The 15,446-nt window shown below is 48.7% G+C and overlaps 2 protein-coding genes across 5 annotated transcripts in view; one reads left to right on the forward strand and one right to left on the reverse strand.

Moving 5' to 3' along the window:
- The first annotated feature begins 1,650 nt into the window (after positions 1–1,650).
- Iah1 (isoamyl acetate hydrolyzing esterase 1 (putative)) lies at positions 1,651–10,097 on the forward strand. 2 transcript variants are annotated; one of them, XM_051143897.1, is made up of 6 exons: positions 1,651–1,791; positions 2,661–2,713; positions 3,344–3,492; positions 5,129–5,290; positions 6,533–6,654; positions 9,067–10,097. In XM_051143897.1, exons 1-6 carry the CDS (start codon positions 1,711–1,713, stop codon positions 9,247–9,249), a joined length of 750 nt encoding a protein of 249 aa, XP_050999854.1. In that variant the 5' UTR covers positions 1,651–1,710; the 3' UTR covers positions 9,250–10,097. The 2 variants fall into 2 exon arrangements, with proteins under 2 accessions (XP_050999854.1, XP_050999861.1); XM_051143904.1 differs by having other exon boundaries at positions 1,719–1,791; positions 3,376–3,492.
- Positions 10,098–10,720: 623 nt separating this feature from the next.
- Positions 10,721–15,446, reverse strand: part of Adam17 (ADAM metallopeptidase domain 17) — a 44,971-nt gene continuing 40,245 nt past the window's right edge. For all 3 annotated transcript variants that reach the window (XM_051143916.1, XM_051143924.1, XM_051143932.1), the window contains 5 exons: positions 15,055–15,185; positions 14,161–14,239; positions 13,398–13,486; positions 11,849–11,899; positions 10,721–11,414 (listed from right to left, as the gene is read on the reverse strand). In XM_051143916.1, the coding sequence (XP_050999873.1) occupies positions 11,064–11,414; positions 11,849–11,899; positions 13,398–13,486; positions 14,161–14,239; positions 15,055–15,185 (701 nt within the window). In that variant the 3' untranslated portion in view covers positions 10,721–11,063. The remainder of the gene's footprint in view (positions 11,415–11,848; positions 11,900–13,397; positions 13,487–14,160; positions 14,240–15,054; positions 15,186–15,446) is intronic.

Here is a 15,446-nt window from a genome sequence, read left to right on the forward strand (position 1 = left end):
CTAATCATCTAAGGAGCTGCCTGTTACTTGAGAGTATTGATTCCACCTGCAGGCATATATGCAGCATGTGCTGAAATGTTTTAAGATCTCCTAGCAGCGGAGTCAGTATCTGTCTTCCTGTCTCGGGAAAGGAGAAGAGTAGTCTGCACTGGCATATCTGTGTTGGAGCTGAATGCAAATACTGTGCCAGGAGTTGGAAACCCCAGTTCTCCACCCCCTTATGCAATTCCTTGGTTTGTGTTTGTAAAAGCACCACTTTGGGGACCACTTTGTATGGGGTCTACAGACTAGGAAGTGGGGGAGGGGGCTAGAGTTCAGTGATTGCCACCCTTTTCCAGGGAGCCGACAGAAGCTTGATAGTGCTTCACCATCGAGGCAAAGAACCAGGCCCATATAGCCTGTGCTGCTGTAAGGACCAGACAAACTCCATTTTGAAAAAGAGACTCCATTTCCTGTTAAACTTGGTCAAGGGCTGAACCCAGATTCCAGGAAAACCACAAAGTCTAAACAGAAAAATATTCCCTAGCAACACAATCAGCTCACCTTGGGAAAGTCCAAATATACTCTCTGCTGGTCAAGCTGACCAGCAGGTGGTCTGGCACATAGCAACAACCAATTAGGAGAAGCCAGGCCAAAGTTCCTAATGCCCCCTTGACTGCTTCCACCAATCTTTTCTATAGGCCAGCTTGCCCCTACACTTATTACCCAACCTGAAACGCCAAGGCTTGTAACTCCCTCCTTGAAGCTTTTCTGCCCAAATGCCATCCAATCATATACTATAAAGCCCAGTTCTTTGGGGGCTTGAGAGATGGTTCAGGGGTTAAGAGCACTGACTGCTCCTGGCGAGGTCCTGAGTTCAAGTCCCAGCAACCACATGGTGGTTCACAACCATCAGTGATCTGATGCTCTCTTCTGGCTAGCAGGTGTAATGCAGGCAGAGCGCTGTATACATAATAAATTAATCTTTAAACATTTTTTTCTTTGTCTAAAACCTAGAAAAAAAACCTTTCAATTGAGGCCACTTCCCTGCATCTGCTGTGTCAGTGTATTGGAGGTGTGGCCCGGGTTCGAACTCTGCTCTTGGGTGGTCTGTTCGGGGAGTCTCTCAAATTTTGGGCATAACACTGTCTACCTCCCTTCTTAGGTGTGTAAACTACTGCACTTCGGTAACAAGATGTAAATCTGACTCTTCCTTAAAACGAAATTTCTATAAAACCAGCCAAAGTCCCATATCTTTGGCCTATACCAAAAGTCTAGGGACCCCACATTATACAAAAAATTATTACATAAAGCTAAACATTTCAATTTAATTGCTGGAGAAAGATGCCATGGAGTCAGGCCTTCTGGAGTGAGGGCCCCTGTACAGCTCTGGCTTTTAAAGCTGCCCCCTTACTGTGTCCATCAAGGCCAGTAACCAAGGAAAGGTGAATCCCACTTGTGGGTAGCCAGCGATGGACACAGATGCGCCTGCTAAAAATGAAGTCTCCAAGACAGTAGAGCTATTGCCTGTTTTCAGAGACCGGGTTGGGGTGAGCGGGCTAGAGAGCCCTGTCTAAGGACTCACGGGACCCGGAAACGCCCGTCCAAGGAGGCGTTTCCTCTTCTAAGCCAAGCTGCCCGCTCCGAGCTAGCCCCGCCCACAGCTAGCCCCACCCCCAGCGCGTGGATCATCTGCATCCGGCGCAGACTCAGAGCTCGGGACCCGCCACGATGGCGCTGTGCGAACGGGCTGCCAGCGGGAGCTCTCTGCTCTGGCCTCGCGTGTTGCTCTTCGGGGACTCCATCACGCAGGTACCCGCCCACCCTGGGCTGCGTCCACGCGTGTCGGGGCAGGCCAGGCGCGGTTCCCCTCGTGCTCTGTGGGCCGTGCACCTCCGCGCGCAGGTGCGGGCGCAGGTGCGGACGCCGGGCTGCCCGGGTCTTCTCGCTGGGATTTGGTTTGGCCGGTGCGTGTCAGGTGCACGGGAGCTTAGAGGGTCCCGAGCCTCTCTTCGTCCCCTCCCTCAGCCTCTGCGGCTTCTTGCCGAAGCCACTTTGAACTTTGACCCGGCTAGTTCGCTCCTCGCCTCCTCCGCTCAGGTCCAGTACCAACTGGTTTTGGAAACTCTTGTAACAGCACGAAATAGTAATCCTATTTGAGACCGTTTAACTCCCAATTAAAGAAATCCCTCAAGACGCCTTCCTTCAGGAAGATAGAATAAAAAAATAAAAAAAAGATTTCTAATACTCGGCCATGGCTTTCCCTAATAATTGGCAGCATTACTTTTAGGTGTTGAACACTTAAGTTTTTGCTGCTGGAGGATTGCCGGGACCGTTAGAGAACCAGGAGAGCATAGACTTCCCAGGATTTTCAGCTGCGGAGAAGTGGCACCGCACGATGTCCTCTCCTAACTCGCCATAGTTGAGTTCCTCTTGTCTGGATGACAAACGTTTCTTAAGTCGCGGTAAAGTGTAGATGACTGGCCCGGGTCCATTGGATGAAGAAAACCTAATTTCCAAAGAGCAACCAAGTAAAGCCACAGTGACCCCAGAATACCTTCCCAAGCAAAGAAGGCAAGAAGTCTGGGGGTGCCCAGACACAGCCTGCCTCTGAGGGGGCCCAGGGGAACACTTTTGCCACTGTGTCTGGCTACGTGGATAGTAACGGGCTTTTTCTTCAGTTTTCTTTCCAGCAAGGTGGATGGGGCGCATTGCTGGCTGACAGACTAGTCAGGTGAGAACCGTTTGTAGATTGTACTTGGCTACTTTCTAGGGGGAAGCTAGTCTCGAAGAGTAAATGACACAGTGGCTTTTATCTGTTAGCCGTTTCCCTCCTGGGGGTGCTTGTTAAAAGGAAGGAAGACAGGGCAGGCCCTCGGGCTCTGCAACATCCAGGTTGCCTGAGTGAGATCTGGCAGCACTTGTGTTGGCGGGGCTGCCTGCTTTTAATCTCCCAACCATTGAGTTTCTGCCTCTTAGTGGGTTTCTGTACTTGCTCAGATTAACATCCATCAGAAAGTCCATTTTAGGCTGGGCGTGGTAGTGCAAGCCCTTAATCACAGCACTCTGAGTTCAAGGCCAGCCTAGTTTACAAAGAGTCCAGGACTCTGTAACAGAGAACGCCTGTATCGAAGAACCAACCAAACAAAATTAATTAAAATAAAAAATAAAGTCTCATTTTAGATGTACCCTGAGCCACCACCAAAATGTATAGAATTCTTGTATGGAATTCTATGGAATTCATCTCTCACTGAGGGACATGGGAGGCTGGGGAGGGTCTGAGTACACCGTTAGTACCGTCAGCTCCCAGGACTAGAAGCAGGCTCTTTGCTCATAACCGATCTTTTTAACCAATTTGTTTCAGAAAATGTGACGTTCTGAATCGTGGGTTTTCAGGTTACAACACCAGATGGGCCAACATTATCCTTCCGAGATTAATTAGGAAAGGGAGTGGCCTGGAAAACCCAGTGGCAGTTACAATTTTCTTTGGTGCCAATGACTCTACACTCAAAGGTGAGGGCATCTCTAGATCATTTTTGGTTTTCCTGGACTCACACTAATACATGTTTATATACTTTTTTCCCCAAACTGCTTCTGTATCTCCCAGCAGAAAGTTTTTCAGAGAGCGGTGCGCGTCCCTGGGCCTTGTCTGTGTGGGTTTCTTTGGGCTTTGATGTGGTGAGAGTTGGCTCAAGTGCTCTAGGGTTCATCTTCCACATGACTGCCTTGTTGGCTCTCCTGAGATTCCTTTCAGCCTTTGCCCCTGCCCTCTAATGTGCTCAGGTGATGCAGCTGGCAGCAGAGGGCCCGCCTCTGGGGCATGCACGCTCTGCTGAGAAAGTAGTGTCTTCTTTTGTTGGGTTTTTGAGGTTTTTTGTTGAGACAGGATCTCCTGTAGCCCAGGCTGGCTTCAAACTCACTAAGTAGCTAAGGCTAGTTGATCCTTCTGCCTCTACCTCTCAAGTGCTGGGAGATGGGCATGTGCCACAACCTGGCCTGTTACTGTTTGTTTTGGTTTGGGGCTTACCCCACCCCCACCCCCTGCCTTAAATTACCCGTGACTATAGAGAAAGGCTGGCCAGGAATACATGCAGACACCAGTAGTGGCCTGGATGGCAGGCTCATGGGTGATTTTGCTTTTTACTTCCTGTGGTTTGCACGGAATCTGCAGAGCCTTGTGCTTGTGTGCCAGCCTAACTGGAAGCAAGCTTCTGCGGTCTGAGGAACATTTTGCACACTTCACTTTTTCCACAGCTGTCCCTTGCCATTACCTCACTTCCCAGTGAGGGCACTGAGCTTCAGAAGGTTAAAGCACACATCAGTGACAGTGGGGATGAGAGTGGTGCAGCCGTAGGTCACAGCTACAGATCTAGCCTTATGCTGATGGTGAACCCAAAGGACACTAACGCTCCGAATGTCCTAGCCAGCCTCTGGTGTGAACTGGTAACCAGGTTTAAGAGGAGAGAGTCTTTTGTGTCTTTTGGAACGCAACAGCACCTCACTGACACTGTAAATTTGCAGAAACACATTGCTACCGGAGTGGTGGCACATACTTGTGGTCTCAGCACTGGGAGGCCAAGACAAAAGGATCACTGCTAGTTCCAGGCTAGCCTGAGCCAAGAGTAACATCCTGTCTCAAAACAAGGGCCAAGCTGGAGAGATGGCTCAGAGGCTAAGAGCACTGACTGCTCTTCCAGAGGTCCTGAGTTCAATTCCCAGCAACCACATGGTGGCTCACAACCATCTATAATGTGATATGGTGCCCTCTCCTGGCATGCAGGTATACGTGCAGGCAGAGCACTGTATACACAATAATAAAAAGAAATAATACAAGGGCCTGGGGGGTGTCACAGGGTGGGTAAAGTGCTTGCCTAGCATGCACAGTCCTGAGTTCCCGTCCCAGCATGACATAAAACTGAGGCTGGGTTATGTATGGGGCTGCAGGCCTTGGGAGGCAGGGGCAGGAGGATCTCCTTGAGTTCCAGGCTACCAGGGTTACATAATAACACTCGACTATCTAGTGGCCTAGGTGAGACTGTATCTCAAAGAGAAAAAAGATCTAAACAGAAACAGAAAGAAGTATTTTTTTTCTTGTTCGTTGTTGCTTCCAATAGGCTGCTGAGCCTGAGCTATACATTATCTTGAACAGATGAGAACCGCAAGCAGCATGTCCCACTGGATGAGTATGGAGCCAACCTGAGGGAGATGGTGCAGTACCTGAAGTCTGTGCACATCCCCGAGGAGCGAGTCATTCTCATCACGCCGCCCCCGCTCTGCGAGGCAGCCTGGGAGAAGGAATGCATCCTAAAAGGTGAGCCAAGTGCACCTTTGCTCCTCAAAGCCGGATGTGCGCGGTGAGGGCTCCAACACGAGGGCCTTGTCAGAACAGTGGTTCCTAACTTTCCTAATGCTGCCGCCACCCTCTAATACAGTTCATGTGGGGGTGACTCCCAACCATAAAGTTACTTTTATTGCTACTTCATAACTGTAATTTTGCTACTGTTATGAATCATAATTTAAACAGTTTTGGAGATAGAGGTTTGCCAAAGGGGTTGTGGCCCACAGGTTAAGAACTGTAGGCTGTTTTTCGCATAAATCAGGGTAGGGGCGTCCTGGCTGTATCTAAGTCAAGAAGGCACTGATGCCCTGGCACTTACTCTCTACAGTTGCCAGATGCCAAGATGTACACAAAACAAACTTGCCAGCTGTAGTAGCTGGGGTGGGCACACAAAGTCCTCATCTGCAGATGCCCCCTCTCCAGCTGCCGGGAGGTACTCCCCAGTCTTGGCAGTTGGAAAAGTGTGATGGTAAAAATCCCTCCGCTTGTCTTCCCTGTGTGGATTCTGTCCCTTCAGCACAGCAGCTCTCACGCTGATGCACTTGCCTGGGAACGATGGACTGTCTAAGCATAGGTTTGACTGGGACACAGTAATAGCTTTCCAGCACAGGTCTACTGTCAAAAGTCACAGGCAGCTCATTAGCCCAACTCCTTCTGTGCCCCAGACCCCCCCTCCCCCAGTCTCTCAGTCCCCCACCAGCACTCCTGAGACTCCCCAAGCTGGGCTTCCCCACCTCCTTGGTGGTCAGCCTTCCTTATAGACTGGGAGGCAGCATGTGCTTGGTTAAATGTGTGCACTTTGTCCTGGAATCTGTGCGTGAATGAGATGGATGTGGCCTCAGAATGGTTGAGCACGCTGTTCACAGGCACCACTATGAAGTGGCAGGTGCCGGCAGCGACTAGTCTCCCTGCACACTGCACTCCTCTCTCCCATCACTGTGGTAGCTGCTGGCTGCATGCTGACACTCAGGGCCTCAGTGGCAGCGTGTGTCTCTCGTGGTCTTGACGTTTCTAGCTATGCTTTTCCTTCCCCCTGCTCCAGCTCACCCCTGGATGCTGCAGCTGCTGCTCCTCCCTGCTCTGCACTCCGTCCTGTCCTCTTAGAGCAGTGCCATTGTAGTGCCCCAAGCAGACATCAGAAACCGTCCAGTCAGGGTAGCTTCATAAGGACCAGCACTAAGTTTGCCAGTGACCATCTCAAGTTTTCACCAACAGGTTGCAAATTAAACCGCCTGAACTCTGTTGTGGGTGAATATGCTAATGCGTGTTTACAAGTAGCCAGAGAGTGTGGGACTGATGTCCTTGACCTGTGGACCCTGATGCAGAAGGACAACCAGGTACTGTGGCTTGCTCAGTCCTCTGGGTGTTACTGGGATCACCTGGGTAAACCAGTTTTCCTAAGACAGCTCTTTGGATAGGTGTAGTAATACACATCTGTAACCTCCAAAATTGGGAGGGGAGGGGAGAAGGATGAGGAGTTGAAGGCCAGCACTACTACGCACTGTGATTGAGACCAGCCTGGCCTCATAAAACTGTCTCAGAAGACATAAATGTCAGCCATGCTTTTCACCAGGAAAACTGGGCAGAGAGACCTGGGGGAGTTGAAGAAGACATCGCAGCAGGAACTTAGGAGTTACCTAGAGCACCATAAATGCCAAGTTCGTGTATATAAGAGGGACACAGTTCAGATAAAACAGTGACACGTATTGACTAACAAAATCCACAGCTTGAGATGCCATTCTAGTTGAATTATTGTCTTAAAGCCTAAAAACACATACATATACATATATACATACACAGACACACATGAGGAAAGCTAGTTGTGAAGTACAGCCCCTCAGGAGGGCAGCTGGACAGTCGTGTACAGTCACACACATGCACTGACAGAGCATTGTATACACTAGGCCCAAAGCTAGAAGCAAGTCACTCATCTTTCCATAGGCAATTGGGTAACCCAGAGTCCTGAGCAGCAAAGAGGCCAAGTCTGATGCCCACAACATGGATAAAGCTGGTAAGAAGGGAGGGCTCTCCAGTCACGTACGTGGCTCCAGCTACATGGCATCTCAGTCAAGGCTGCAATGTCAGGGTAAGGACAATGTTACAAAATTCAGGTTGCCAACCACTCCTGGCCTGCAGCATGTAAGAGGCATAGTCAGTCACATCTGTTTTCACCCCTACCTCCCCTTTTGAGACAGGGTCTCACATATCCCAGGCTGGCCTGGAGCTTGCTATGTGGCTGAGGATGACCCTGATTGTCTGAACTTCCCACCTCCGCCCCTGGAGGTGGCATGCTGGGGTGACAGGTGTGCACTGCCGCACTGTGTATGGGTGCTGTGGACTGGGCATGTGCTAAGCAAGCAGTCTGCTGACTGGGCCTCCTCCCCGGCCTACTTTTTACTCCTTAGCAAAATTGCTGGGGGCAATTTAAAGGGTGCTTCCTTGTGATGCTCAGACCCAGGCAGGGAGCTGAGGGCTGGGAACTTGAAGTACTCAAGGAAAAGAGGTTTTACCATGTAAGCAAAAGATAGAACAACTCAGTCCACAATCACTAAACCAGATGCTAACTTTCCTCCTCCCCTAATTCTTCATCCATCCATCCTCTCCTCCATGGACCGGAAGGGTCTGATACATCCACAGCCCTTCTATAAAGAGGGACAAGGTGCTGCTTCCTTACTGGAAGGATGCAGCAGGAACAAAGCCTGCGGTAGTGCAGGGAGATCAGGCCCCACAAGCTGGCTTGAGAGCCTGAGGTTGCCACATCACTGATTCAAGAGACTGAAAGCTCTTTTGGAAGCTTAAGCCAAGTTTACGACTTTTTAGACAACTGTCTCTTGTCTCCGGAGCTCTCAGAACCCCAGGACTGCAGTCTGCCTCAGCATCCTTGACTGACCTTTGCTCCCAGAGCACCAAGGCCACTAGCCTCAGTGCTTGATCATGGGAGCTTTATTGTGAATCTACTCCAAGGCCAGCAGGATGGCTTCTCTGGTAAAGGCACTTACTGCCAAGCCTGACGACCTGAGTTTGATCCCAAGCACCTGCGTGGGGGTTGGACAGAAACAACTCCTACAAGTTGTCCTTTGGCCTCCTTGCGCCACCATTGAATGTGCACTCCTCCCCCAAGACACCCCCCACCCCCCAAATAGTAAGTTGGAAAAAAAAGTCTGCTAGAGATGGCCTAAGAATGTACTGAAAGGGCATCCATCTTTCACCACTGTTTTACTCCCAAGTCTTCCGGTTCTGGCCTAGTGAGTCTAGAACTATGGGAATCTTCCTTACAGATCACTAGTTAGAACTATATAGGTGGGAAAGCACAGGGAAAGGCCACTAGAACTAATTCCCAGCCTGTGAACAGTCTCCAGGATTAGGCAAGTGACAATTCCTCCAAGTCAGAGTGGGTCTCTGAGTAAAGCCTGGGTTTAGAGTAGTGATGGGGACCAGACTCACCCCAGCCTTCCTGTTCTAGTCCAACAGCCAGGGTAATGATTTCACAGAGCCTGAGCTCTTAATACGAATGACGGGCACTCATTAGGCCTGATAACATGTCATGACTCAGGAGACCCAGATCACATCCCAGTTCATACACGTGAAGGTCTATGGTTTTGAGAGGGGTCTGTTAGACAGGGCAACAGGGTCTTGTGCCCCAGGCACTGTGCAGTAGCACACTGAGGTCAATGTTTGCTGCACAAAACACAGAGCTCTCGGCCACCCTGAGGAGGGCGCACCTGACAGGGACACTGCTCTCCCTACAGGACTTCTCATCCTACTTATCAGATGGCCTGCATCTGTCACCCATGGGAAATGAGTTTCTGTTCTCACACCTCTGGCCACTGCTGGAAAAGAAGGTCTCCTCTCTGCCGTGGTTGCTTCCTTACTGGAACGATGTGGACGAAGCAAGGCCTGAACTGAGTCTGCTGGGAGACGGAGACCATTAGTCAACCTGGGAGACAGTCCCAAGAATGTAGCTGGTAATCACATTCCATGAATAGTCATTTATGTGCATAACCTTGCTGATAATTCACAAACATCAAGAGAACGAGTAAATGGTTTTTTCTAAGCTTAACTTCTGTTCATGACTATTGATCAAAAAGCCCACTAACTTATTCTTCGGGGAAATGTTATACTTGATGCATTTTGTTTTGACATTTCAGTATTTATTGACTGAAGCAGGTATCATCAATGCCACAGCTACAGAATATACCCTGAGCAGCTTGTTAATCCTGTACATGGAAAAAAAAAGACAAATTTGGTTTAAAAAGTCACAATTTTATACAAATGGCTTTCTTATCTTCTGCCGAGACCGTTTCATTCATGCATCACCCACACACCCCACTCACCTTATAGCAAATCCTCAAAGTATAACTAAAATAGAAGGCTATCATGACTAGTTAAAAGAGCAAATACCACAAGGTACATGTTCAAGTATTAGTGTAACAGATGCCCTCAGGAGAGACAAGGCACAGGTTTGGCTAATTGTCAGAGTTTATAAGTTATCTTGGTTAAAATGTGTCAGCTGGTGAGCACATTTCAACTCTTAGAAGAAAAAAGCGTTTATAACTAGAATTTCTAGGAGCCAGAATACGGCCTAATGGTGTTTATGCTTCATACCGTAAGCACAGCATCCAGAGGCCGTATAAGAGTTCTCTGACATGGTGGCGCACGCCTGTAATCCCAGCACTTGGGAGGCAGGTGGATCACTGTGAGTTCGAGGCCAGCCTGGTCTACAAAGCGAGCCCAGGACAGCTAATGTTACACAGATAGACCCTGTCTTGAAAAAGAAAAAGTTCTCTCGCTGAGTCTGATGACAGATGTTCCAGGGCTGGGCCCAGGCAGAGTGGCAGCACCGCACTGCAGCCCAGCCCTGCTTCCTGGCCAGCTCAGCAAGCCTGGCCTATTCAGAGGCGTTTCTGGTTAAGAGTGCCTGCTTACCCACTCTAGCTTGTATTCTGAAGCAGTACGGGTTTTGTGGATATTGAAATTTCTTAGAGCATTGGCCTGCTGGCTTGCTGGCATGTCTGTCTGTGCATACATGGTGCCATAGAGGTCAGAAGAGGCCATCTCCCCTGGGACTGGAGTTACTTAGAGTTAAAAGCCACCATGTGGTTGCTGGGAATGGAATCAGGTGCTGTCAACTGCAGGGCCACCTCTCCAGCCAATATTGAATATTTTTTTAAGGCAAACATTGTTAGAGAGATGAGAAGACACTTCTGTAAAGCGGAAACTGTCCTAGAAGCAGTTACTGGCCATCATGATAGACTGGCAGACGCTAGAGTCTTCATCGTCCTGGACAGGACTGCTCCTGGGCAGTGGTCCCAAGTGCAGGCAGGACTCACCATCTGCAGGGTGCAGCGCCGACAAAGGCCACATTTGGAGACAATTGTTCCAGTTGTCCTCCCTGCTAAGTGCTTCACTGTAGTCAGAGGACAGGTACAGTGTACAGAAGGCAGACTGTAGGTGGGATCAAGTTCCTGGCGACAGTGCTGATTATTTTCTGCTTTTGTACCACAGGTCAAAGGAGATTTTAGATTATAAAAGAAAAACCCAAAACCTGAAAGCCTTAAATTAGCCAGATTTGCCTCACTTCTTCAAAGGGCCTACCCATACAGGATGTCATGTGAAGGTCATGTCACATGACCCGCATCTGCTAAGTTGCTTCCCTGTTTCTCAGATCATCACAATCTGTTTTGGTTTCGGGCAACTCTATAAAACATCTGCAGGTGTAAGTTCTCGAGCAGGCCACGGCTCCCCACTAGCACTCTGTCTCTTTGCTGTCAACTCGGCTCTGACGCTGCAGCTTGAACGAGGCCGCCTTTTCACTCCTGGTGACTGGGTGGTCTGTGAGATCCTCAAAGGACTTGGCAGCTGCACTGTTGTTGGGGAAGGGGTCCTTCTCAAAGCCATCATCGTCCACATGTGAGTCGGTGCTAGGGTCTTCCTGGATGGTGTCCATCCTCTGGTGGTCCAGTTTTGGAGCCGCAGACACTGGTGGCATCATGGCAACTGGCTGCAGGGGCTGCAGACGACCTGGAGTCTGGGGTGCAGGAAAGGGCTTGATAATGCGAACAGACGCCGAATCCATGCTGCTCAACATCTCAATGTTCTGCAAAGGCATCAGTTCAACAGATGAGGAAAACTCAATCAAAGGTCATTACGCTATCTAGCCTGACCCACAGCAGCCCTGGGCTGTGCTCGTGCTAAGCCTAGTGCTGGGCAAGGCGCTACACCTCAGCAGCAGAAGCTCCAGAGCTCTGAGACTCTGGCAGTTTGTGTCTATCAAGACCCATAACACAGGAATTCAGTGCTCAGAGTTAAAGCACCACCTGTGGTTGTGGGGACCAGGGTTCCTCTCTGCTAGCTTTCCCTCCCAAGCAACCAAGTCAAGTGTGCCGCAGTCATTTTCTTGGGACCAGTCACATCCCATCAAATCCTTGTAACTTCCACTAGGTCAGGAGGAAAGAGCTCTTGCTGAGGCCTTTGCTGGTGTGGCCTACGTGCAACTGGAGACTGTTGTTCTTGTTTTATTTGTATACTTACACTGTGGTGAAACAGAGACAGGGACTCATACTGCTTGTCCAGTTTCTTATCCTAGAAAGAACAGGAAGTAAAAATGTGAGTGCTTCCCATCAACTGCTCCTAAGGTTGAGTGAACTTAGACCTCACTGCCGAGTGTCTGCACTGGAGCAGTTGCCTAGCACACTTGAGAACTTGGGTCTGTCTGCCACCCCTCCAACACTGCCAAAAAGAAACCCAAGGGAGTCTAAATGCTAACTGGCAAAGGGAAAGGCAACACCAAGATTTGGGCCACAACCTAATGCCTGGTACCACTAGTGCACTCTGTGGCTAGAAACAAACCACTACTCAGTGGCTTTACCCTCAAGTCAAACATTGGCTTCATGGGCCACATGTACACAGAAGCCGCCCAGCTCTGTAGGGATCATACTGCTGTCCTGAGACACATCTTCCAGCAAGAGCAGCTCTGCCTGGCACAGAGCCTTGCCACCTGGGTGCTGTGCTCTGTACCATGGGACAGAAGCCAGGAGGGCACTGTGAGAGCATCAGAGAGCCACCCGTGCCTCACTCACACAAGGTCAAATTTGTTTTTTGGTGTTTTGGTTTTTCAAGACAAGGTTTTTTTGTGTGTGTTATCTTGGCTATCCTGAATTTGCTTTGTAGACCAAGCTCGCTTCAAACTCAAACCAATCTGCCTGCCTCTGCCTCCCAAGTGCTGGGATTATAGGCATGCACCACCATGCCCAACTAAAGTCAAGTTTTCAAACTCTAAAAATTTATAAGGATAAGCACACTATGCACACTGTCGTCAATCTACACTGTACATGGGGAATATCTCTGAAATGTTAACATTTGTTCCACTATAACCAAGTCAGCCTAAACGTGCTCTTGTTGAGAGACTTCACAAGTCAGGCTCCACACAAGTCCAGCTAAATACTTCCTGTGTTTAACGTATACAGATCTCTATGAGTTCAAGGCCAACCTGGTCTACAGAGCAAGTCCAGAATAGCAAAGGTTACACAGAGAAACCCGGTCTCAAAATAATAATAATAATAACAATAATAATAACAGCAAAATAATACACACACAGAAATACATTTTAAAACCATAATTATGTGTTATTTTGTGCGAGTGTGCCATGGCCTACAAGCAAGGATGTGCCCAGGGACAAGGGAGGACAACTCTGGGGACTCCATTCTCTCCTTGCCCCACTCAGGTCCTAGGGAAGAAGTCAGGTCTGGCAGCAGGTATCTGCCTGCTGTTGTTTGAGACAGGGTCTCCTGTGCTGTAGCTAGGCACTACGTATCTGAGGGTCCTGACTTCCAGAGTGCATGCCCTATTCTACCTCGTTTATGCAGTGCTGGGGAGGAACACAGGCCTGTGCAAGCGAGGGAAGCCCCCTACTAGCTAAGTACCCAGCTCCCATTCTGTTCAAAGATCATCAGGTGGGCACCACGGCAAGCAGTCTTAGAGTACTCATAATAGTGCCGGCAACATTTTACACCAGCCTTTGAATTTGGAGTTGCTCAACATCTTTGAGAAATGTCTGATCCCTTAAGCTTTGGTGACTTACCACACAGTGGACAAGAATGCTGAAAGGAATCCAAAATATCAAGGAGAAAACCAGGACGGACCCAACGATGTTGTCTGCCAAAAACTTTCCTGTGAATAATCCAAACGGTGAACGTCTCGAGCACATACTCACAAGACTACTGCAGAGCGCTCTTTAGGAGCGTGGCCAGGCTGTGCTTCAGGTGAGGAAAGTAGAGCGCAATGCCCACTTCCTGTGTGGACTGTGCTAACAGACCACGCACAGCATCTTAGGAAGGCAATGCTTTCACTGCCTAAAGGTTATTGTTTTTACAGCTAAATTCTAGGGGGTTTGCTGCTCTTAGACTAGACACGGTCACAGGACTGAACCATGTTCGGGTGAACTAACGCATGCAACACACATGGGAATGAACCTATAATGGCTTAGTTCTCTCTTAGCCAACAAAGTTGTTTAAAAATGTTTAACTTTTTATTTTTATGTGTTCTGTGCACCATGTGAACGCAGTGCCCTGACAGACCAGAGAATGCTGGATTCCCTAGGACTAGAGTTGGAGGTAATTATGAGCTACCATGTTAGGTGATGGGTATTGAACCGAGGCCCTCTGGACGAATAACCAGTGTTCTTAACCCTGAGCCATCTCTCCAGTCCCCATCAGAGTTCATAATAAATGTGAATATTTTAGTCTTCTACTGCAGGATCATAGCACAAATTCTGAAACCACAACTAACTCATCATGGAAATCGGCTCAGATCTTGGTAAATAATCCAAGAAATAGTTCACTTACCAAAAGTGTTGATGCTCAGCTGGTCAATGAAGTCCCAAAAACGCTCAATTACGTCTTGTACTCGTTTTTCACATTTGCCCTATAAGGAGAAAACAGTGCATTCTGCCAAACAGCACACTGAGAACTAATGAAGCCTCAGAAAAACAGTGAACATGTAAACTACTTTGCTTAGTGCCCACCTCAGACACAAGATTATAATTCCAGTCCTGTCATTAGCACTTTCACAATTAGTTCCTTAAAAAAATACCTGGTGCATTGGTGGAGCTGGGTGTGTTCAGACTTGGTATACTGTGTATCTCAAAACTGGGCTTTTCTAATAGCTAAGAATACAGGAGTGTGTTGTCACACCCCACACAAAAGTCCATTCTTAGAATAACCAGGATAAGGCCCAAGAAAACTACCATTCTAGGAGCACTCTAGTCAGACAGACAGCAAGTATACAGAGTGGACAGAGGGCTTTATATGTTAAGTACTTGATTTTGCAAACAGGCAATCCAAACACAAATGTCATCTTTTTATCTTTCTAACCAGTGCTTGCTTTCATTGAGTATGTACAGACAGGGACTGTCTGTGGGCAGGTGTTCTAGGGTTACTGGAGTACAAAACTAAGAGACAGAAGACCTGGGGGGAAAGTGTACTTTTTGTTGCTGTCTTTTGAGACCAGATCTCCCCAGTATCCCTGCCTGGCCTGGGACTCTGAAGCAGGCTGGGGTGGGTCTGTATGGTACAGATAGCTGGTTTCTGACACTGAGTCCTAATTTCCTGGCTTGGAGAATGGACACAGACTACCAAACTGCTCAAGCTGTGACTATGAAAGAGGCACTGAGTGAGCAAGAAAGTCAGACCCTGTGCCTCCCTGCAGATGCCTGATTTCACAGTAGGAGAGATACTTACATTCATGTCACAAAATCCTACTGTACAGGGCTTCCCTTTCCTCAAAAATAAGTTCTTTTGCTCTGCATCGACGTAGGGCATACACGGGCCAGAAAGGTTCCTGCAGCACACCTTACACGAGTTGTCAGTGTCTGAAAGACAAGCAGCCACTGACATGGAGTCCTCCACCACAGGCTCCCTCAACTCCCAGAGAATGCTGTCTGCATAGTGTATGTGATCACTTGGGTTTCATGTCCAGCACCACACAAAGAAAATGGCCCAACACTCCATATTCATCCAACAGTTCCTGAATTCATATTCCTCGGCTCTTCAGGTTAAATAATTATTAGCTAGGCATAGCAACAAATGCCTGTAAACCCAGCAGTTGGGGATCAGAGGCAGGCAGAGCTCTG

The sequence above is a fragment of the Acomys russatus genome, chromosome 1 (genome assembly GCF_903995435.1).
Source record: "Acomys russatus chromosome 1, mAcoRus1.1, whole genome shotgun sequence".
Taxonomy (NCBI): domain Eukaryota; kingdom Metazoa; phylum Chordata; class Mammalia; order Rodentia; family Muridae; genus Acomys; species Acomys russatus.

Excerpts from the sequence above, each read along its gene's own strand:
- Iah1 (XM_051143897.1), top strand. The coding sequence starts at position 1,711 with ATGGCGCTGTGCGAACGGGCTGCCAGCGGGAGCTCTCTGCTCTGGCCT. Across the intron at positions 3,493-5,128 it reads CAATGACTCTACACTCAAAG|ATGAGAACCGCAAGCAGCAT; the intron begins GTGAGGGCATCT and ends TATCTTGAACAG. Across the intron at positions 5,291-6,532 it reads GAAGGAATGCATCCTAAAAG|GTTGCAAATTAAACCGCCTG; the intron begins GTGAGCCAAGTG and ends TTTCACCAACAG.